Source organism: Castor canadensis, chromosome 3, assembly GCF_047511655.1.
Source record: "Castor canadensis chromosome 3, mCasCan1.hap1v2, whole genome shotgun sequence".
NCBI lineage: Eukaryota > Metazoa > Chordata > Mammalia > Rodentia > Castoridae > Castor > Castor canadensis.
In genome coordinates this window covers 116,973,149-116,997,198 of record NC_133388.1, presented here as the reverse complement: position 1 = coordinate 116,997,198, position 24,050 = coordinate 116,973,149, and the positions used below count along the sequence as shown (strand labels likewise).

Genomic DNA, 24,050 nt, shown 5'->3' with positions numbered 1-24,050 from the left:
TAGGAATTTCATATATTTGACTAATGGATGCCTTCCTATATATAGTTTTTTGCCTTCCTAGACTTGTAAAAAGTGGGGAGAGCTCTCAGAGCAGGAAGAACATATTTTGGGCCAAACAGGAAGGTAACAGAAACCTGCTTATTTTTTATAATAGTCATAGTATCAGTGACTTCATAGCAATACAGAATAATCACAAAGAAATTGTTATAAATAATTTGATGAGTAATCTTTGTTTTTAAAATGATACTAAGGGATTATTTTATTTTTTAAAACATTGGTTTTCGTTAAATGCATTTTTACTTCTAAAGGAGTAATTTTTTTGGAAAAGTAGGAAAGGAACATTCTCATGGTTTAGATTTAATGTAGTTTCTGTAATGTATTCTGAGGATTTTAGGGCAAATCCTGGATTTGAAGGAATTTAACAGACCTGATAGCAGATTAAGCATATTTCAGAGACTCACTTTTAGTGAAAAAAAGTGAGTGATTTATTCACCTAAAATCAGCCAGTTGATTAGAATCCAGTTTAAGGAATGGGAAACATTTTATTTATTTATCTGTTATTGTTATTACTAGTATTTTGGGGGGAAAATTTAGAGTGAGATTAATTAGCTTTAGTAGGTTTTATTTTGTTTGCATTGTTTTAACAAAGTGGTATTTTGATAATAAAGTCTCTAGGTAAAAGCAAGTAACTGAGCCAGGTCGCACCTACAATCCTAGGTACTCAGGAGCAGAAATGGCTCTAAGCCAGCCTGGGGAAATAGTTTGAGAGACTGTATTTCAAAAAACCCCTTTCAAAAGGCCAGGTGGCTTAAGCAGTAGAGCACCTGCCTAGCAAGCGTGAGGCCCTAAGTTTAAACTCCAGTGCCACCAAAAAAAAAAAAAAAAAAAGTAAATAACTGACTTGTTCTTTTTTTTTTTTTTTGATGGCAGTGTGGCTGACCTTAAGCATGCCATTCAAAGCAAATACAAGATTGCTATTCAGCACCAGGTGCTGGTGGTCAATGGAGGAGAATGCATGGCTGCAGATCGAAGAGTATGCACCTACAGTGCTGGGACGGTAGGTATGCAGGGCTTACTTCACCTTCACATAAGGGGGGCTAGGGCTTAGTGTTGGAAAGTAAGGCTCATCTGACTTACATCTGTATGTTCAGTATTTGTAACACTTTTACTTCAGTTGCTTCTGCATTTTCTTTATAGGACACAAATCCAATTTTTCTTTTTAACAAAGAAATGATCTTATGTGATCGTGCACCTGCAATTCCCAAAGCTACCTTTTCAACAGAAAATGACATGGAAATAAAAGTTGAAGAGTCTCTTATGATGCCTGCAGTTTTTCACACTGTTGCTTCAAGGACACAACTTGCAGTGGTAAGATACAAATAATTATTTTAACTAATTAACTGTTCTTAAAAACATTCAAGTCTAGAGTCTAAATTACATAGGATATGTGCAAAACACATGAGAAATACCAATTTTTTGTGGGGAGACAGGCTCTTGCTGTGTAGCCCAGGCTGGCTTCAAATTCATGATCTTTTGCTTTGCCTCCTAAGTGGGATTACATGTGTGGACCACCATGCCCAGCTTTTTAAATCTATATTCGCCTTACTATAATATCATTAGCTGTAAGCTATGAAAGAATAAGGCACATTTTCCTTTCAGATATGAAAACCAATGATGTAACAGTATTTACCTTCTGTAAAAATAAATAATGTACTAAATATTGTCATTGGTTAGTAAAACTTTTAGGAATTTATTTTAATGTTGCGTATGATGCAGGATACGGCAGGACTGTGTACTGTAGAAATGAGCCCACGCTGCATTTAGGAACATCATATGTCCTTCATTGGGAGCAAAAGGGAGTTAACACTGATGAAGGAAGTAGGCTTGTCAGTCTGACAGAGGGAGCTGCAGGCTGTTACTTGATTTTCATGGTGTGGGCCAAAGTTTATAATTGTCTACCAGTCTGGCCATGATTTCAAAAGATGTTTTCCTTCTTTTATGCAAACATTCTGGACTTGTCCTTGGTTTGGTGAACTAGCGGGTGGTGACTTCACAGTTGCTCAGTCTTCATGTTGCTGGTGCCTTTTGTCTTAATAAAGGACTTTCAGCTCTGAGTCCTTAATGTAAAAAGGAAATAACCTTATCTTTCTAAAAATATATTTAATAAAACTTTAAAAAGTCCAGAAGTGCTTTTGAGAGGATGCAAAAAATAAGTATGTACACTGAATTACAGTTTAGCCAGGTTTTTTTAATTTGCTGAAAAATATAGATGTAACTACTTTATTTTTTGGTCCTGGGGATCAAACCAAGAGACTTGCACATGCATAGGTAACAGTTTACCACTGAAGTACATCCGTAAGCCTTGATTTTTTTTGAGACAGTAAGCTCAGGCTGACTTTGAACTATACTGCCTCTTGAGTGCTGGGATTATAGGTATGCACCATGCACTCAGCTAGATACTACATTCTGTTAGAGAAAATGTTCACACTTAATATGATTGGCTATATAATTTTTGAGTGATAGAAATAAATTTGCAAAGGCATAAAATAATCAAGAAAGCATACAAAGAAAAGATAATGGCAGATATATTCATGGATCAGTGTCCATTAAATATGAGTTGGCATGATTTCTATATTAATGCTTATGTTAAAAAGATTAAAAAATTAAATAGATGAAATAAAAACAAGGAGTTTGTGAATGAGATACTGAATCAGCAGTCTGAGATCCAGGTGACAGAAATGTGTAAAACTGCTAAGTATTCTAAATATCATTGCTTGTTAGAACAAATCACTCCTTCAAGAAATTGATTCTCCATTGAGAGTAGGGAAAATACAAGGTAAGTCTGAAATACCAGAAAGTGAGGAAGGTACTCAGTGTCTAGTGAAGGCCTGCCCAAGGAAACAGGGTGATGTGGTTAACATGATACTTTGTCAAAAAGGATTGTGGAGACAGAAGTAGCAATGCCAAACCTAGAAATGTAGAAATAAATTATCCTGACATCTGGTGGCATAGGGTGACAAGTAAAAGGCATGTTGAAGATTGCATCTAAGCAACCATCAAGAGAGAAGTAAGGGATTCAGAGTGGTGAACTAAAGACATTTGAAGGCCTGATTTTTTGTTTTTTGTTTTTTGTGGTACTGTGGTTTGAAATTAGCCTACACCTTGAGCCACCCCACCAGCCCTTTTTTGTGATGGGTTTTATCTAGATAGGATCTATTTGCTCAGGCTGGCTTTGAACCATAATCCTCTTGATCTCTGCCTCCTGAGTAAGGAGGGTTACAGGTGTGAGTCACCAGTGCCCCACTAAGCCTAATATTCTTGAGAAATAAAAAGCATAGGAAATACAGGAATTAATACCAATTGCATTAATTTAGCAAAAAAAGAAAAATAATAGAAACAAATTAAACTTAATACTAAAGATAAAATATGAGATTGACACAGCTAACCAATAATAGGTGACTATACCTTCTTTTTGGATTTACTTGAATGGAATCATACATTTCACTCATGTATTGTGTCGGATCTCTTTTACTCAACATTGTAGTTGTGAGAATTATTGATGCTATTGCATATGCTGATTTATATTTAATGCTGCATAGTATTCTGTTACACAAATGTCATAGTTTATTTAACTACTGGTCTACATTGAGATTGTTTCTAGCTTGGAACTAAAGCTGCAGTGAATATATTGTACACTGTTCAACACATTTATTTGTATTTCTCTGAAGTACGTAATGAGTCTATGCCTCTGGTTTAACTTCACCTACTGCTAATGTGGTTATATCCATTTATACTCCCTCTTGAGCAGTTTTACTTGCTCAGCAGACTCACTGATATTTGGGGGGTTTTTGTTGCTATTAATTTTAGTAGTAAGTAAAATTCTTTTGGGTATGTAGGGAGGTCTGGGTCATTTCATTGAGTTTGTTTTCTTTGTCGATCAACAAAGATCAGAAAATTTCCACATCTGAACCATTTGGATATCCTTTTTGTGAGCTCACTCTCAGATTTCTCTGTTATTTTTTGAGTTGACAACCCTTTTCCTAATTGTTTTGTAGCTCCTTTTATAAATCTTCATATGTTCTTTGTTTGTTATGTATAAAAACAGTATGTCATGCCAGTCTGTAGCTTGTCTTTCTGCTCGACTAATGATGTTCTGTGATAAGTAGAAATCCCAAATTTAATGTGTAGCTAATCAATAGTCTCGCTTTTGGGACTTATTCAAGATTTTTTGGTTTATCCCAGTGTTGTGAAGGTCATAGCCACTGTAGAGACACTAAGAGTGTATCTTGAATATAATTTTACAGAGCCCCCTTTTCTTTTTAAGTTTCTTTTTTTTGGGGGGGGATTGTATTGGGGTTTGAACTCTGGGCCTCACACTTGCTAGGCAGGTGCTTTACCACTTGAGCCACTCCTGCAGCACTTAACTTTCATATTTAGGTATACAGGTTACCTGGATTTTACTTTTTATATAATAGCATAAGAAAGGAAATTTACCTTATGAATCTAGCACTCTCTTTTAAAATTTTTTTGCTGTTATCTTGATCTTTCCAAATCTTTAGTTCCAGAGACTTTTCATTTGAACTTGGCCTTGTGCTTGAGAAGCAGGTACTGTACTACTTGAGCCACACCCCAGCTCTGGCATTTCATTTTTTATAATGACTGCATTACTTTTATTGTATGAATGTAAGTAATTTTTAGGTAGACATTGAGGTTTTTTCTGTTTCATTTTATAACATTGAAGAACCTTCATTTTCATGTATGCTGTTGTGTTTAAGCATACATGGGATAACTTCTTCAGAAGTTTAACCAAATGATAGCTTAATTTTAAGAGTTAATTTCTGAGTTGCCCTGTACAAATGCTCTTTCAACATAAACCTGATCAGCAAAGAGTGAGTGTTTCTGTTCCTTCCCACTATTACAACACAGGGCCCTACCAAACTGATAGTTTCTTATAATTTAAATGGAGTATCTTCTCATAGATTTAAAATCCTAGTTGTGTTTCCAGTTGTTTGTTCCTGTCTTAAGTCCTTGCTTTCTGTCTCCTTTATAAAGTTGTTTTGCATTTTTTCCCTAGTTTGTAGAAACCTGATATGAGGAAAGCTATTACCCTTTATGCATCAAGTTTTTTTCAGGTGTCTTTTCCTCGTTTTTTTCATTTGTATTTTGCCTTTGTGCAGTGTTTTGCTCCTATGGGAATATTTCGATTTTTATATTTTTAAAATTTACCAAGGACTGGAGGTATGGCTCAAGTGGAAGAGCACCTGCTTTCCAAGGGCAAAGCCCTGAGTTCAAACCTCAGTTCCACCAAAAAAAAAGAAAAGTGTATTTTTAATTTATCAAACTTTTTGTGTGTGTATGGTGTTAGGGGTTGAACTCAAGACCTCTCACATGCTAGACAAGCACTCTGCCACTGAATTATGTCAAATTGTTTTGCCTACATTTTGTTTCAGACTTAGAAAAGAATTCTTGCTTCAAGATCAACACACTTCCCCCTAGTTCCTTAATGCATTATTTTTATAATTTGTTTCATTCAGTTTTTAAAAATTTTTTATTTGCATACACTAGCTCTATAAAGGGATTTCATTGTGACATTTCCATATATGCATACAGTGTACCCCAATCAAATTCACTCCTTCTGTCCTCATCCCCCTACCTCCTTCTTAAAACAATTCTAGTAGGTTTCACTGCTCTATTTTCATATATGTATATAAATAACATACCTGGACCACATTCTCTGGTCACACATCCTATCCCTTCACCTTCCCCTCTCTGCCTGTACCCATCCCCAAAACAGAAGCTATTTTACATTCTTGTCATTTATTTTTAAGGACTAGTTTCAGTATATGAGAGAACACGTGATACTCGTCTTTCTTAGTCTGGTTTATTTTGCTCAGCATGCCATTTTCCTGCAAACGGCATGATTTCTTCTTTACGACAGAGTAATAACCCATTATGTATACATACCACGTTTTCTTTATCCCTTCATCCACTGATGGATACATGGGCTGATTCCATATTTTGGCTATTGTGAATAGCACTGCTATAAATGTGGGTGTGCTGGAATCTCGACTATATGTTGACTTGCATTCCTTCATATAAATGCCCATGATTGGTATGGCAGGATCATATGTATTTCTATTTTCAGTTTTCTGAGAAACCTCCATACTGATTCCCATATTGGCTGTACTAATTACATTTCCACTAACAATGTATAAAGAGATCTTTTTCCTCACATCCTTTCCAAAATTTGTTTTCTTGATGGCTGCCATTTTGACTGGGATGAGATGGAATTTCAGTGATGGTCTTTTTTTTTTTTTTTGCGATGGGGGAGAGGGGTCATACTAGAGTTTAAACTCAGGGCCTCATGCTTGCTAGCCATATGCTGTACTACTAGAGCCACTGTACCAGCCTGTGTGTGTGTGTGTGTGTGTGTGTGTGTGTGTGTGTTGGGTGTTTTCAAGATACAGTCTCAAGAACCAGCCTGTGTGTGTGTGTGTGTGTGTGTGTGTGTGTTGGGTGTTTTCAAGATACAGTCTCAAGAACCATTTGCTTGGGGCTGGCCTGGAACCATGATCCTCCTGATCTCTGCCTCCTGAGTAAGGATGACTGTAGGAGTGAGTCACCAGGGCCAGTTTCAGTGTTGTTTTGATTTGCATTTCCTTTATGGTTAAGGATGTTGGATGTTTATGTATATTTGCCATTTGTACTTATTTTGAACTGTCTACAGTTTATTTGCCCATTTATTAATTGGATTATTCTTTTGATTTTCTTTTGGGGCTCTTTATATTCTGGATGCTAATGCTTTATCCAATGAATAACTGGAAATGATTTTCCCTTGTTCTGTAGGTTTTCTTTTATTTGGATAATTGTTTCCTTTGTTATTCAGAAACTTTTTAATTTGGTACAATCCCATTTTTCAATTTTTTTTTTTTTTAACTTTCAGAGCAAGTGGCGTTCTAATCAGAAAAGCTTTCCTTATGCCTTGTATCTTCAAGGGTTTTCCCCTAGTAGTTTCGAAGTTGGTCTTACATTAAGATTTTTTCTTTTTCAGTACTGGGGCTTGAACTCAAGACCTTCACCTTGAGCCACAACTCCAGTCCTATTTTCGTGAAGGGTTTTTCTAGATAGAGTCTTGCGGAACTATTTGCCCTGACTGGTTTTGAACTACAATCCTCCTGATCTCTGCCTCCTGCATAGCTAGGATTACAGGTGTGAGCCACCAGCGCCCAGCTCACTACCCTTTTCTTGAGGCAGGATCTCACTATGTAACTCTAGCTGGCCTCAAACTCGCCATCCTCCTACCTTAGCCTCCCAGGTGCTACTCATATCTTTAATGAATCTAATCTGTTTTCTTCATTAGTATCTATTGCTATTCCAAGCAATTACCAATCTCTACTTCCCTCTTTCCACCCTTTCCCTCTCCTTCACTAGCCATTGGGTTGTCTTTTTTTTTTTTTTTTTTTCCTTTCTAACTTGGATAAGTTCTGGTGTGTAGCCCAGGGTGGTCTGAACCTTGAGATCTGCCTTCCTCAGCCTTCCAAGTACTGAGTAGTTATTTTTATTCTTTCTAGAGGTTACCATTAACATCTTTAGTTGGCATTTGTATTGCTATTCCAATTTTATGCCTTTAAAGATCATTTGATTCTGTAGTATAAAGAAATCGGTATACTTACACTTTTTCTTCCATTCCTGCTTATAAATCTTTACATTTTGTTTTATAATAATGCTTGCAGTTCTTTTCAGTTTCATCCTGAGATGTTCTTGGTACTTAATTGTCATTTATCATGCTCTGTATTTATTTCTTAACTCAACGAAGGTTGCTTTCCAGTAGTTTCTATAAGAAAGAATCATGGAAACTATATTAATTGCTTCAAAATTGAAAATATTTATAGGCTTCAAGTTTTTGAAAGACAATTGCTCCTTCAATATTTTGTCATCTTTAAGACTTAACCAGCATTTAAATTAGTAGTCAATAGTGTGCAGACAGCTTGATTTCCCCCTCTTTCTGCCTAACAGTAATTTGTTTTGTTTTGTTTTGTTGGGTTTTATTTTGTTGTTTTGGGTGGTACTGGAGTTTGAACTCAGGTCCTCACACTTGTTAAGCAGGCACTCTACCACTTGAGCCACTCCACCAGCCCTCATTTCTTTTTATTTATTTTTGGTGAGGGTGGATTTTTTCATATGTCTCCTGAATTGCTTTCTAGTAGCTTATACTTGATAAATACTTTAGGTTTTATTCTTTGGAATTGAATTTTAAACCTCTCTGCTGCTTACATAAAATATTTTCAAGAATCTCAAAACTTCCAGGATTTGTTTATACTAAACTAGAAGTTTATAATATGTTTTAAATCTTTAGTTTTGGTCTGTTGCAAAAAAATTTTTTTGTTTGTTTTTCTGAGATACCATCTTGCTATGCAGCCCAAGCTGGCCTACAACTCTAGATCCTCCTACCACAGCCTTCTGTGTGCTCAGGTTATAGGTGTGAGCAACTGTACTCGACTATGAAATTTTTTAATAACTATATTCACCTGCAGATAATTATTTAGTTTGGATGGCCTATATTAATCAATAGTCAAATTACTGAAATCGTCTACTGTTCCATTTTCCAGAGGTAACGTCCTCTAGAATCCTTTCTTTCTTTTTTTCTTAGAGACTCATACTTTTCTTTAGGCTACCTGCATATCCAGAGTTACATTTAGGTTTTACAAGCCTGAACAGTCAGATAATCTTTAAACACATTTTCCTTAGGGCTAGAGATATAGTTCAATGGGATAGTACTTGCTTAGCATGCATTTCTTCTCAAACATGGCAATAAAACAAAAGCCACAATACTTCATTAAAGTGTGCTCCAAAGGATAACATATGTATGTTTGCATATGCAAACATGTGTACACCTTGCATTCTTTTATTTGTTGTTTCTCTTTTCTAATATAGGAAATGTATGAAGTTGCCAAGAAACTGTGTTCTTTTTGTGAAGGTCTGGTCCATGATGAGCATCTTCAACACCAAGGCTGGGCTGCGATCATGGCCAATCTGGAGGACTGCTCAAATTCATACCAAAAGCTTCTTTTCAAGTTTGAAAGCATTTATTCAGATTACCTGCAATCCATAGAAGACATCAAACTAAAACTCACTCAGTATGTATATCATTAGGTGGATAATATGTGTGTTTAAAATGCCTTTAAAACTTAATAGTAGTTTTAGTCCACTGTATGCATGTTTCTTGGAGGCCATTACAAATGAGGCTCATTTGGAGTCTTACAGTCATCTTTGTATGTTGTGGTTTTAATAGGTGTATAGGTTTGTAAATTTATTATTTACACATTGTGGCTAATTTTGTTTTCCCATGTTTCTTTTCATTAAGTTGTTTTAATTGTGAAATATGCTCAGCATACTTTTGGAGTCATTTATAAAACTAAGAATCTTTGCCTATGTTTTCCTCATTAAACAAAAAGTAGGATGTAAAAATAACACATGTAATTAAAATGCAAAAATTACCAGATAGTGGACAAGCAAGAAAAATTTTAAGTTATTTTTCAAATGTTGCCATTTTGGTATAGGTTTAAGAAAATGGAAAGAATTTTTTGTGTGCTAGCTTTCATTTACATATCTTTCTAGTGACTTATATGGAAGTACATGTAATACCATTGGTGTCCCTCTCCCCCCAATATAATTGATGTAAAAGCACAGTAATTCAACATGAACATGATTGTATTGTGTATGTGCATATGCATAGTTTCAAGGCCTTTGTTTTTGGTCCTGTGGGGTTTTCTTTTGTTTGTTTTAATTACCTTGACCCTGCATTAGAGACTAGTAGTATGTTCTTTCTTATTCTCCCTTTTTTTCCTGGATTGTCTCCCTCTGCCCCCACTCCACTTTTTTCTTTTGTTTACTCATTCATTTATTTATTTTTTTGTTGTGCTAGGGATCAAACCCTGGGCCTTGCCAAGCTAGACAAGCATTCTACCTTTGAGCTATATCTCCAAGCTCTTTTTTCCTTCATTTCTTTTTTTTTTTCTCTTCCTCCCTCTTCTCAGTTCTCTCTATATTATGGTGTAAATATTTAGATTGATTCTGTCCTTAGGTAACAAAGAATTGTTGGTAGAAAAGAGAAAATAGTTAAAACTAGAAGCGTGTTTTTTTTTTAGTCTGTATCTTCTCAAGTAACTACTTTTTGGAGAGTTGTAGGAACCTGTACCATTTTACACATAATTTCATGAAATCAAGATTTCATGCTCTTTGACAGCTTACGTCTATTTTTTAGGTGTGATGAATGCAAGAAAAGACAGATTGTTAATTTTTTCCTTCCAATACATTAAATATATTTGATAAGAGTTAAAGACAAAGTGTTATAATGTAAGGCACTACTAGGTAAATCTTTGTAAATTTGAACTTTTATTTGATAAAAGTTATATAAAAAGCTCAATGATGTTCGCTTCGGCAGCACATATACTAATGTTGGAACAATACAGAAGAGAAGATTAGCATGGTCCCTGTGCAAGAATGACATGCAAATTCGTGAAGAGTTCCATATATTAAAAAAAAAAAAAAAAGCCCAATGCCCCCTTGCTTACCACAGTGCAGCTGGCTTTATTATAAATTGATATTTTAATATGTTAATGATAATTTTTTTCTTCATTAAACTAGACTTAGTGAACAGCTAGCTTCTAAGGTATTATGTATGTATAATATGATAGATAAGTGGTAAGATTTGTGTGTGTAATAATAAAATGTGATTTTATTCAAAGATGTTAATCCCTAACTAGGTGTACTGTTTTACTGACAGATCTTTTTGTATTTTAAGTTTAGGAACTGCGGTTTCAGTAATGGCCAAGATTCCACTGTTGGAGTGCCTAACCAGACATAGTTACAGGGAATGTTTGGGAAGAATGGATTCTTTAAATGAACATGAAGGCTCAGAAAAGGCCGAGATGAAAAGATCCACTGAACTGGTGCTCTCTCCTGATATGCCTAGAACAACTAACACATCGTTAACCTCATTTCATAAGTCAGTGGAACATGTAGCTTCAGGTGCCGCAGATGTGGAAAGTGGCAAAGAAATTAGAGAATCTTGTCAAAGTACGATCCAGCAAGATGAAACGTCTGTAGATGCTAAAGACAGTGATCTGCCTTTTTTTAATGTTTCTTTGTTAGACTGGATAAATGTTCAAGATAGACCTAATGATGTGGAATCTTTGGTCAGGAAGTGCTTTGATTCTATGAGCAGGGTAAGTAATGTTAAAGTGATACTCTCATGGCATTTACTTTATATTACTTACTACGTATCTGGATTATGGGTATTATGATGGAAACGGTGTGCCTTGCATTGGAACTTTGTAGCTTGAATTGGATTACTTAACTCATAACCCTACTTATGAATTGACTGTAAATTTGTGAAGATTATTTGAGATTATGTAGGTAAAATTGTAAGTACACTGAGAAGGATTTACATATAATAAATTATATCAGCCTTAAGTGGATAATTCAAGAGTTTTTACCACCACCCAGAAGAAGATACTGAATATTTCCATCACTCAGAACATCTCCTTGTGCCTTTTTCTAATTAACATCTCTTTGACATGATAAAGAAGAAAATTAAAATACAATTTAAATACATTATCCTTTAAACTTTAAAATTTAAGGCACTGTGGTTTTAGTTGTATTTTATAATTAAACCTAAGGAATAATCTCTCTAATGTTCCTGTTTAATTTATTGTAACCTAAAAGTTCCATTTAGGACTATGGATAATCAAACCATATGATTGTGCTCAGAGTATGTTTTCCTCCTTCCTTCTTCCTTCCCTTCTTCCTCCCTTCCTCTCCCCGCTTTTCTCCCTCCCTTTCTTCCATTTATGGCATTACTATCAAATAGCGTTTTCATTTTTTTAAATTGTTTTGGTGGTACCAGGGTTTGAACTCAGGGCCTCATACTTGCTAGGCAAGTGCTCTACCACTTGAGCCTCTTGGCCAGCTGAGGTTTCATTTTTTATAATTAAAACTGTACCAAAAGTTAGAACAATTTAATAGACTGGGGAAAACCTGAAGTTGGCTTTGAGTTTCCATGTTTAAATGCAAAATCTAGCAGTCATACAATTCATTCACTTTATACAACAAGTGGAAAGAAACAGCGATCCTTTACTAACTTAATAGTCAATATTTATAACCTTTATACCTACAAAAAAACCAGAAGTTAACTATACTGTTATACAAAGGGATCAAATTATTGGTGTCTCAAAGGTTGTTGTTTATTTTTATGGAATGTAGCAACAACTTGGAGTCTAATATTGTCCATGGGTCTTTATATTGTCAAAGCAAAATGCAGACTTTCATTTGGTTACACTTGTTTGGTATAAAATTAGTTAATAAGACCATAATGCAGCACTCACCAGTTGTATATGTTCACTTAAAAATATTTTTGTACTCAAGCAATGAAAATCCATTTTAGAAAAGTTGTTTATTTATTTTAAGGTATGTTTTATATAGAATGTGCTATTCTGAAAATGGGATATATCACACAGTAAATGGCATTTTAGTCTAGGGCCATGGCTCATGATTTTTAAAAGAGGCAGAAATCTGGAGGATCAATTAAAAGCTGGGTTTGGGTATGGTGGCTCATGTCCATTATCCCGGCTACACAGGAATTGTAAATAGGAGGATTGCACTGTAGCTGGCATGGGCATAAATGTGAGATCCCATTCAAATTACCAAAGCAAAAAGGATAGAGGTGTAGCTCAAGTGATAGAGCCTTACAGACACAGATAATAGCCAATACCACCCCCAGTTTTTCTCCTCAGTAGTTCCATGTATTATTCTTCACATCAACAGTGGTATTTCTCTAAAGATTGAAATGAATGTGAGATTTCTTTCTAATCAGAGCGCTTCACTTTTATCTGGTGTAAATAGTAGCTCATTTCATAGCGCTAGTGCTATTCTCCAGTGAAGTAAGAAGAAAGTGCCAAGGTTTGATGCCATGTCCTTTGTAATCTGTATTCCCAATGGTCAAGTTCAAATAGGTTTCTAAGGAAATTGGTTGAGACATAGATATTCTGGATTTGAAATTTCAGGGGCTCAGATCCCAGCACTGCCATTCATTTATTATTCTCCTGTCATCCATAATAAGTTCCTTAGCAATTTACTCCAGGTTTATATTTTGTATGGATTGGTAGAGTTGCTAGTTTTATCACTTTGTTCCCCAGTTTTAATGTCAGTTATATTTTATAATACTTGCTCCATTTTTATAGACTCATTTTCTCAGGTGTTACATTTCAAATTATACCACAAAAGGCAAACTGCCTGATGCTTGTGATGATTAATAAATTGAAAGGGTGCTCACTTAGCTCATTTCTAAACTGACTAGATTAACATAATTTATTGGCTGTTAGTATTTCTTTCAGGCAGTTTGTAATCTTAAGGAATATTTTTTCTTGTTGTATGGATAGGATGGGTTTGAAAGTTGTATAGTAAGATGGAAGGAAACAGACTATTGATTTTACAGTTTCTTTTCTAAAGGAACAGTGTTGCATGTTGACTTTGTAGATGTCCAAGAAAGAGCTTATGAGTGGAAATTAGTGTAGCACTAAGTTTTAATTACTGAAAGCTTGAATATTATGTGGTTTATGTATCATCTAATACATTTCTTCAAAGACTTTACCTGGAAATTTCAATTCTTACTACCTATGGGCAAATGGAATAAAACATTAGGTATAGTAAGATTTTTAGAGATTATGTTACATAAACTGTAATTCAGCACTGATCTTGTGCCTTCCTACTTTTGATTTTTTTTTTTTTGCTTATGCCACACTATGTTTAACCTATTTCTAGCCCTATTTAAAGGTCCTAATCAAATAACCCCCTGCCTCATGTCTTCTCTGATCTCTACAGTCAGAAAGGCTGTAATAGAAAAAAACATGGGTGATATCCTCAGATAATTATTAACAGGCATGCAGAAACAGTATGAGAATTTGTGAGCCAGATGAGGGCTCACAAAAACGGGGTAAGGGCAAGGTCCTTCTAAATCACCTATATTTAAAGGTTATTAGACAGAGGAATAGGGACCTGAGAAGGATGCTGTGAAGGCTCAGTCAAGGTATTATCCCCAAACCTGTAGAGATTGGAAACATTTGTTATACTAAATGTCCAGGAACCTTGATGAAGCAAGGTCATTTGCTGATCTCTGACCAAGAAATTTTATTGGAAAATGCAGATTAAAAAAGTAGCCAGCGCAAAATATTCCTTCAGGGGGAACAGCAGTGTCAAAAATTCTTTTTATGGTTCCATGAATTCCAACAAACTTGAAGATTAAAGCCAGAAAATAGGAGACATTCTAAATAAGAACATATCATTGAAGAAACCAATTCTTTGAGGAGATAGAAACCAAGAATAAAGGAATTTGACTTTCTGTATCCAACCTGAAAAAGCAACTTTTTTTCAATATTTGTTTTTGTTTTTCCTTGAAACAGGGTCTAGTTAATGTAGTCTGGACTCAAACTCATGGTTCCTCTACTTTAGCCTCCTGAATACTGGGATTATAGGCATGCACTCCTGGGCAGGGAGGAGACTTTGGCAGACAAAGTTGATATGTTGGATTGATAAGCGTTATTGTTGACCATGGAATGAGCTTCAGTTATTAATTTGTTGTGCTTAAAATAACATTTTCTGAGGGATATGAGAATTGATTAAATTGTGTCACTGATTGAACTGTGTGAGTCTCGGATTCTACAATACAGGATGCTGTATTCTGTATCAGTTTTTTAGTATGATATTTATCATGTTCTTTCCATGTGTGGCTTTTTAAGGTCTTTATCACTTCTATATCTGAGTCTCCATATCAAAATAGTGTCAGATATATAAAGTTACATCCTGAAAATTTTATTCGTATTTCCCTTGTCATTTAGCTTGATCCAAAGATTATCCACCCTTTTATAAAAGAATGCCATCAAACTATTGCCAAACTTGATAATCAGAATATGAAAGCCATTAAAGGGCTTGAAGATAGGTTGTATGCCCTGGACCAGATGATCGCTAGCTGTGGCCGACTGGTGAATGAACAGAAAGAGCTCGCTCAGGTACCTTATTTTGACTTCTCTCAGGAAAAATTATTTGTAGTTTGTCTATAGAAGTATTTTATGTGCAGTATCAATTTGGTATGTAGCATGTATTAAGAATGAAGGCATGTTCTTAATGGTTCTTAATGGTTTGATAAAGTGAGCTCAGGTTACTGTAGATGAAAACTGAAAAATAAACTAAAAGTGCTTATCACAACTGGTAGGGAAAGATGAGTTTTAATGTATTAAGGAATGTGATGAAAGCAACCCCCTCCTATTCAACAATTTTCAGTGCCTACACAGATTTGCTGTATTTCCATATTCACTCTGTAATTCTCTTTTACTCTCTTTCCTTCCCTAGTCCTCTCAAACAGTCCCACTATTGCATACATGTTTATATGCATTTATGATGTATTTGTGTATATGTTTATCTTTTAAATTTATCTTTCACATAAGAAAGGACCTTTGTCCTTGTGAACCTGGCTTTGTTTAACATGATGATCTTGTCTCATCCATTTACCTGCAAATGACAGAATTTTGTTCTTTATGGCCAATTAATACTTCATCCTGTGTGTGATTAATAATTCATCTGTGTGGCACAGACTACTTAATCCATTCATAGATTGTAGGGGTCACCTGGGCTGTTTCCATAGCTTGACTATTGTGAGTAGTACTGCAAAAAACATGGATGTGCAAGTGTTCCTACTATATCCTAACTTATTTTCTTTTAGCTATATGCCCAGGAATGGTATCACTGGATTGTGTCTTTCTTACTTTTTTGAGATAGGGCTTCCCTCTTTAACCCAGGCTGAATTAGAACTCCTGGTCCTCCAGCCTCTCCTTCCCAAGTGCTAGCATTTTAGGCGAGTACTGGCTTATATTGTTTCTTACATTTTTATTCCTTGATCTTGCCTTTCATGTGCTTCTTTATGATAAGAAAAACCAAAGAAATATTGTAAGCCAAAGATACCCTAAATCTTCAGTTTCTCTTACTTCACAGAAGTTGTTTGCTTTTGGCATATGCTGGAGGAAGTTACAATATTAAATCACTTTAATCCAGTTTTATAGCTTGAGATGATTGCAAGTTGGTCTTCAGTTCTGAAAACTTTTGATTCACCCTTCTTTGTAGAATGTAGCCTTTAGAAATCCAAGTGTTCCATTGTCCTTTTCCGTGGTTACTGAAAATTAAACTTTTGATTTCCTAGCTCTTTAGGGAAGTAGAGCTGATTCCTGCTTATCCTTAGCTTTGATTTCATTTTGAGGAATCTGGACACCTCAGGCAAAGCCTTCCTCATTGCCTAATTTTCCTCTCTGTTCCTGTTTTGGCTCTGGTCTGTTGACGGTACCTGGATCTCTTGCTTTCCTAGATCTCCCATACCTGAAGCTACAGACTTCCATTACTAGAGATAAAACTCAGGAAACAGCAGGGTGATTGAGGTTTGAAGCCAGCCTGGGCAGAATAGTTCACAAGACCCTATCTCAAAAAAACCCATCACAAAAAAGGGCTGGTGGAGTGGCTCAAGGTGTGGGCCCTGATTTCAAACCTCTGTAACAGCAAAACAAAACAACAACTACAAAAAACTTTGCATTCCTGATCTTTCTGCCTTTTCTGGGTCAGTCTTCTTTAACCTTCCATAGATTGAATCAAACATAATTTATTCAACCATACTTATTTTGGTAGTTATTTAGATTATATTAATTGTTTTTACTACAAATATTTTTGAGTATCTTCATACACCTATGTACACATTGTAGCATTTCTTTAGACACAGTCTCTATTAATGAAATTGCTGTATTAAGATGGCTATGCCAATTTAAACAACTAATTAATAACATTATAATGCCTTTTATAAAGCCAAAATTAAAATCAGTCAGTAGTCCCAGTAAATAATGAGAATAGCAATTTTCTTTTATCAATGTTGGTATGTATTTCCTCTGACTTGCCATTCACCCTATTTTCTTCATGTTCTTGTAATTTCTCATATAGATTATGGCTGATCTTTGTCTCTTATGCAAGTTATAGTTCTAATTTAGTGGCTAGCCATGTCCTCAGTTGCTTTGTATTTGTGCCTTCATGGCTGTTTGTTTTTGGTACTGGAATTTGAACTCAGAGCTTCAGGCTTTCTAGACTTACTTGAGCCATACCTCAGTTCATGTTCACTGTTTCTGTTTGTTTGAAAAGTGAAACAAACTTAGATGAGGAAAGAGTTCTTAATTCTAGGTCTTATATTAATGAACGCATTTATTACATAAGGCAAATGTTTGTTTACTTATTTATTTTTTCTGCAGGGAATTGAATCCAGGACTTCTTGCATGCTACACAAGTACTCTACCATTGAGCCATATGCCCAGCCCTAAGGAGATTTTAAAATCTCATTTGAAAGTAGAATATTTTGTTTAATAGAGATTTTTCTCTTTATAGAATGTTCATGTCATTCATGAAACAAAATTAAGTGTCCTCTAATTTTTTTTTTTCTTAAAGGGATTTTTAGCTAATCAGATGAGAGCTGAAAACTTGAAGGATGCATCTGTATTACCAGATTTGTGCCTGAGTCATGCAAATCAGTTGATGATTATGTTGCAAAATCATAGAAAACTGTTGGATATTAAACAGAAATGTACCACTGCCAAACAAGAGCTAGCAAATAATCTCCATGTCAGACTAAAGTAAGTGATTCTATTACATCTCATTTAGGATCTTTAGAATCAATGCTCATTTCTCCTTACTGATAGAGTGATTTCCCCTTACTACTCACTGTGTTGAAAGATGAGTTAATTTTATAGAGCTTGTATATCTTGATTTCCATAGTTTAACCAACAAATTATTTTTAGCAAATTTTTGTGGCTGCTGAGAATAATGCGTATTATTCTATAGGTGGTGTTGCTTTGTGATGCTTCATGCTGATCAAGATGGAGAGAAGTTGCAAGCATTGCTCCGCCTTGTAGTAGAGCTGCTAGAAAGAGTCAAAATTGTGGAAGCTCTTAGTACAGTCCCTCAGATGTACTGCCTGGCTGTTGTTGAAGTTGTGAGGAGAAAAATGTTCATTAAACACTACAGAGAAGTATGCAATCTTAATTGTTGTAATTTACATATGAACATTAATGGATTGGTAAATGTTATTAATGTAAACTTTCCTCCTCTAGTGGGCTGGTGCTTTAGTAAAAGATGGAAAGCGATTGTATGAAGCTGAAAAATCCAAAAGGGAATCCTTTGGGAAATTATTTAGTAAGTGTTCTTCAGTAATAACTTCATTTACTTTTTGAAGAAAAAAAGGTTTTGTTGCATACATAGGAATTATTTATAGCATTGTACTGCATGCATGTGATAGTTATCATTGAAATCTAGAGAAATACTTGTCTTAAAGCCTATAGAGTTGGATCAGTTGTAAAGTTTTAAATACGAAGCATGCCAGATTTTGAATTACTTTTTTAAAAGCCAGAGATAATTTTTGTCTTAAAGTTCTAAAATAACCATGTTATTTATTTCTTTATACAGGGAAGTCTTTTTTAAGAAACCGTCTGTTTAGGGGACTGGACTCCTGGCCCCCTTCCTTTTGTGTATGTATTTTTTAACCATGACTGAATTTGTATATTACATTATAAAACCTTTTTTCCCCCTAGAAGTACAGGCATTTATCAGAATTGAATTAGTTGTGATTTTATTAAATCAGCATAAAAATGTTTTTGGCCTTAAATGTCAGCTGGCATAAAGAAGACACTAAAGAGGTAGTTATAATTTTTAATAGTTATAATTTTGATGAGCAATCTTAGTCACACAGAATAGCTTGTATTACACTGTTAAGATTGGCAGGAATAGATTGTCTTTTTTTTTTTCCGCTTCCTTCCTTTGCTTTTCCTTCTCATCCTTTTGTATCCTTCTCTCCCTCCTCCCTCCCCCCTTAGTGGCTTAGCAAGTCATAATTAAATCACAAAAAAATAAATTTGGTACATTTTTAAACCAGTTTTATCTGGGTCTGTTAATTTTATTAAATGAAAAGAAACATTTGTGTTATTTGAGAAATTTGGGGGATGCCTCTGTTTAGTTGTCTCCCCCACTCCCATCCCCACTGTTAATGCCTTACTTAGAAATAGGACTGTAATAACTATAAATAGCTGCTATAATGCAGAGGGATTCCCATACCCATGTAGCCGAGAACCTTTTTTTACAAAGAGTACTACAACATCTCTATATCTGCTTGAGGAGTGTTTAAAACAATGTTATATTTAGAAAATAAAATGGAAATATTAAAAGAAATGTAAGGAAAGAAGCATTACATAAAGCAGAAAAGATTTACCACATTATAGCAACAAGGCATGTTAACTAGGAATAGATAAGGCTGGATACTACTATAGGTCAGGAAAATTTGGGGAATGTTGCATTATGCAACAGATGGTTCTCACTAGTGTTGATAGAAATGCTCATATTCCCATAAATGCTAAAACCAGAAGGGAAAAACAAGCATATCAATTGATATGTTTGTTTTTGATATACAGTTCCTGTACTAGTCTGATAAAAGCTCGGAAAAGTAGTATATCTTCCTTGAATGGTCTTTTTATTTTGTTCTCTCTTTTAATCATGATTAGATTATTCGGTACATTTTTGCCAGCATGTTGTATTGTATTGAATTTAATTATAGTAAGAAAACATATAAATTAGTCCTTTATACTTTGTGGTTAAAATTCTTTTTTGGTACAGACTCAGAAGCCTCGAAAGTTTGACTGCGAACTTCCAGATATTTCATTAAAAGATTTACAGTTTCTGCAATCATTTTGTCCTTCAGAAGTTCAGCCATTCCTCAGGTATATGTCATTAGCTTTTTTAGCTTAAGTTATAACCTTAAAATGTTACCATTATTTTAAAAGTATTGAAACTAGAACCAGTACTCAAGAGGTGCCAGGATAGAGAAATATTTTATGCTGGATTGGTTATCCTGTGACTGCTTTAGGAACTTTCTAGGGAATATAAATGTACAGAAAACAAAGTTAAGGTGAATGAAAGTTATACTATGTGTCCAGTTTATTTTTTAACATTAGTTATTCAACTTTGCATGCTACTGGGAAATTTCTAACTTACTAGTTTACCAGTTTGGGCTTGGGCTTCTTGAAGTTTTCCTGGTACTGGTTAATTTGTTGACATAGCGACTGATTTGTTTACAGAAATCTCATTTGCTTCCATTCTTTTTTAGGGTCCCCTTACTTTGTGACTTCGAACCTCTACACCAGCATGTACTTGCCCTACATAATTTGGTAAAAGCAGCACAAAGTTTGGATGAAATGTCCCAGACCATTACAGATCTACTGAATGAGCAAAAGGCAAATGAGGTTCTTTCAAATATTCTCTTCATTACTTTGTGTTGCTCCAGCTCTTAAGCCGTTTTCTCTGTCTTTCAGGCATCCGTGAGTCAGGCATCCCCACAGTCAACTTCTTCTCCAAGGATGGAAAGTGCAGCAGGAATCGCAACTACTACCTCACCAAGAACTCCTCCTCCGCTCATTGTTCAGGACCCCTTATGTCCTGCAGTATGTCCCTTAGAAGAATTATCTCCAGACAGCATTGATGCACATACATTTGATTTTGAAACGATCCCCCATCCAAACATAGAACAAACTATTCATCAAGTTTCTTTGGACTTGGATTCATTAGCAGAAAGTCCTGAGTCAGATTTTATGTCTGCTGTGAATGAGTTTGTGATAGAAGAAAATTTATCATCTCCTAATCCTATAAGTGATCCACAAAGTCCAGAAATGATGGTGGAATCACTTTATTCATCAGTCATCAATGCAATAGATAGTAGACGTATGCAGGATACAAACACAGGTGGTAAAGAGGATTTTGGAGATCATGCTTCTCTGAATATTCAGTTGGAAAAATGTAGAGTTGTTGCCCAAGACTCTCACTTCAGTATACAAACCATCAAGGAAGACCTTTGTCACTTCAGAACATTTGTACAAAAAGAACAGTGTGACTTCTCAAATTCTTTAAAATGTACAGCAGTGGAAATAAGAAACATCATTGAAAAAGTAAAATGTTCCCTGGAAATAACACTAAAAGAAAAACATCAAAAAGAATTACAGACTTTAAAAAGTGAGTATGAAGGTAAACTTGACACACTAGTAAAGGAGAGTGAAGAAAATGAAAAGAAAATTAAAAAATTAAAAAGAGACTTAGTATGCCTTGAGGAGGTTTTACAAAATAAAGATAATGAGTTTGCTTTGGTTAAACATGAAAAAGAAGCTGTCATCTGCATGCAAAATGAAAAGGATCAGAAACTCTTAGAGATGGAAAACATTATGCAGACTCAAAATTGTGAAATTAAAGAACTGAAGCAGTCACGAGAGACAGTGCTAGAAGACTTGAAAAAGCTCCATGTTGAAAACGATGAGAAAATGGAGTTATTGAGGGTGGAACTTCAGCGCTTAGAACAAAGTCACCTAAAGGAATTGGAGGACACCCTACACATCAGGCATACGCAGGAATTTGAGAAAGTTATGACGGACCACAAAGTTTCCTTGGAGAAATTAAAGCAGGAAAATCAACAAAGAATTGATCAAGTACAGGAGTTTCATGCCACAGCTATTCAGGAAAAAGAACAACAGCTGCAGGAATTAAAACTCAAGGTTTCTGATTTGTCAGATATGAGATGCAAGTTAGAGGTTGAACTTGCATTGAAGGAAGCAGAAACTGATGAGATAAAAATTTTGCTGGAAGAGAGCAGAGCACAACAGAAGGAGACTTTGAAATCTCTCCTTGAACAAGAGACGGAAAATTTGAGAACAGAAATAAGTAAACTAAACCAAAAGCTTCAAGATAACAATGAAAATTATCAGGTAGGCCTGGCAGAGCTAAGAACTTTAATGACAATTGAAAAAGATCAGTGCATTTCAGAGTTAATTAGTAGACATGAAGAAGAATCTCATATACTTAAAGCTGAATTAGACAAAGTAACTTCTTTGCATAACCAAGCATTTGAAATAGAAAAAAACCTGAAAGAACAGGTAATTGAATTGCAGAGTAAATTGGACTCAGAATTGAGTGCTCTTGAAAAACAAAATGATGAAAAAATCACCCAACAAGAGGAGAAATATGAAGCTATGATTCAGAACCTCAATAAAGACAAAGAGACTTTGGTTATAAGCCACGAACGAGACAAAGAACAGTTAATTCAGAAGCTTAACTGTGAAAAAGATGAAGCTATTCAGACTGCCCTAAAAGAATTTAAATTGGAGAGAGAAGTTGTTGAAAATGAGTTATTAGAAAAAATTAAACATCTTGAGAATCAAATAGCAAACAGGTAAGAATTTAGTCTGTGACTATAAAAGTTAAAATGATTCAAATGTGTATGTTAATCATACTGTCTGTACTCATTTTAAGTGTAGCAATTGGGATATTTTCATGAAATAAAATGTTTTTGGATTTTTTTTTAATACTGTTTAAAGAATTTGAAATTTTTTTGAGGATCTGTTTTTACCTATTCTAATTCATATAGTTCTTTTTATTTGCAGTTTTTACTACGTTCGGCTGAAATTACTCTTTATATAATTAGTATGTATATATTAAAGTATATAAAAGTTTCCACTGGGTGTTATTTAGCAAAAGGCTAAATCATAGATTGGGAATTTGCTGTGTTTCTTTTTTTTTTGATATTATAATTTCACTTTTTGTTTGGAAGGATTATTTTTTAAATTTCAAGTTTGACATTGTGGTTGTGGTTTGGGTTTTTTTTTTTGTTTTTACATTTTTATTATTGTCTGATGTTAGTTTTCTTTGATCATAGATAGTCTTTATTATACTTTTAAAAGTTTGTGATGGATAATTAGTATTAATTAGTTCTATCATTCATTCTCAAAGTGAACATACATGTTTATACACACACACACACACACACACATATATAATTACTACTTTTAAGCTGTCGCTTGTGATTGGCTCTTTGCTGTATACTACTGTCATTGGTGTGCAGTTAAATTTTCCCTTTTGGTTTAAAAGTAGCAGTCCTTTCTATATTCTAAGGGGATTTAGTGGAGGAATTAGTACTTGCATTCATGTGTGTTTACAGACTTGAGAGAACAAAAGTTCCTGAAGTCATTGCTAAGGAAAAATTCTCAAAAGACCAGAAGTGGATGGTAGTTGAAGTGGTAAGAACTGATTATATTCAGGAACTATTGCAGTAAGGGGAAAGAGACAGTACAGAGCTGGGCTCAATTCTGAAAACGGCTAAAGTTTATAGCCAGTCTCTTACTAAGAGAAAAACATCAGGAGCAAAGGAAATTCTCACCAAACTAAACTAATAGATTCTTGTTGAAGATAGGCCAGGGTGATAAGATACCAGAGGCAAGGGATGAGGAATTTGATGAGATACTGAGAGCAGTCAGATCTCAAAAGTTGCAAGTTCTTTCCAAAATGACTTACCAAGCTTATTGATACAACTGGGCAATGCAGGCCTGACAGGAACATATGCCAAGGTTGGAGCTTAGAAGTCCTAGAAGAGGAGTTTGACATTTAGTCAGTCTTTATAAAGCTCTAAGTGAAATATCAAGAAGACACTGAAGCACTCATCAAAGTTGATGGTTCTCCATGCCTCACTGCAAAACTGCTGCAACATTCAAGAATCTCTTCAAAGCACCAATTGTCTGATTTAATCTGCAGTATAAAATGGGAGTTCATAGTTGCTTTCCAGGAGGCTACTGTGAAACTACATCTGGCTACAACTACATTTGGAGAATAAGCCTGGGCTTCTCATCCACCTTCCAAACCTGGCAGGTGTTCTTTTCTTTGGTAAATGTGAAGCTGAGCATTCAGGGAGATGTAGAATCTCCTCATTAAAGTGTGTGTGAGTTCTCAAAAAGGGATGAGAGTAATGCTAATGGGATATGAGACAGTTCAGCATACATCTCTTTTTACCCATATTGAACTTCCAAATAAAGGCACTTCAATATCATGTTTGTTTAACAGAGTGCAACTTATGTCTCTCATGTCACCTCTGCTATCCTTACCCTTTGTTAAAA

General features: G+C 35.0%; 1 protein-coding gene and 1 non-coding gene across 5 annotated transcripts in view; both read left to right on the top strand.

Moving 5' to 3' along the window:
- The window catches only part of Rb1cc1 (RB1 inducible coiled-coil 1), a 70,099-nt gene that overhangs the window by 23,138 nt on the left and 22,911 nt on the right, over positions 1 to 24,050 (top strand). For all 4 annotated transcript variants that reach the window (XM_074068534.1, XM_020169240.2, XM_074068533.1 and 1 more), the window contains 12 exons: positions 931 to 1,057; positions 1,198 to 1,368; positions 8,935 to 9,137; positions 10,805 to 11,228; positions 14,895 to 15,065; positions 17,527 to 17,711; positions 17,920 to 18,106; positions 18,189 to 18,270; positions 18,541 to 18,602; positions 19,741 to 19,844; positions 20,231 to 20,357; positions 20,436 to 22,336. In XM_074068534.1, coding sequence (XP_073924635.1) covers positions 931 to 1,057; positions 1,198 to 1,368; positions 8,935 to 9,137; positions 10,805 to 11,228; positions 14,895 to 15,065; positions 17,527 to 17,711; positions 17,920 to 18,106; positions 18,189 to 18,270; positions 18,541 to 18,602; positions 19,741 to 19,844; positions 20,231 to 20,357; positions 20,436 to 22,336 — 3,744 coding nt within the window. The remainder of the gene's footprint in view (positions 1 to 930; positions 1,058 to 1,197; positions 1,369 to 8,934; positions 9,138 to 10,804; positions 11,229 to 14,894; positions 15,066 to 17,526; positions 17,712 to 17,919; positions 18,107 to 18,188; positions 18,271 to 18,540; positions 18,603 to 19,740; positions 19,845 to 20,230; positions 20,358 to 20,435; positions 22,337 to 24,050) is intronic.
- LOC141422026 (U6 spliceosomal RNA) lies at positions 10,431 to 10,538 on the top strand. Its single transcript, XR_012446695.1, has one exon. It is a non-coding gene; the product is annotated as a U6 spliceosomal RNA (small nuclear RNA).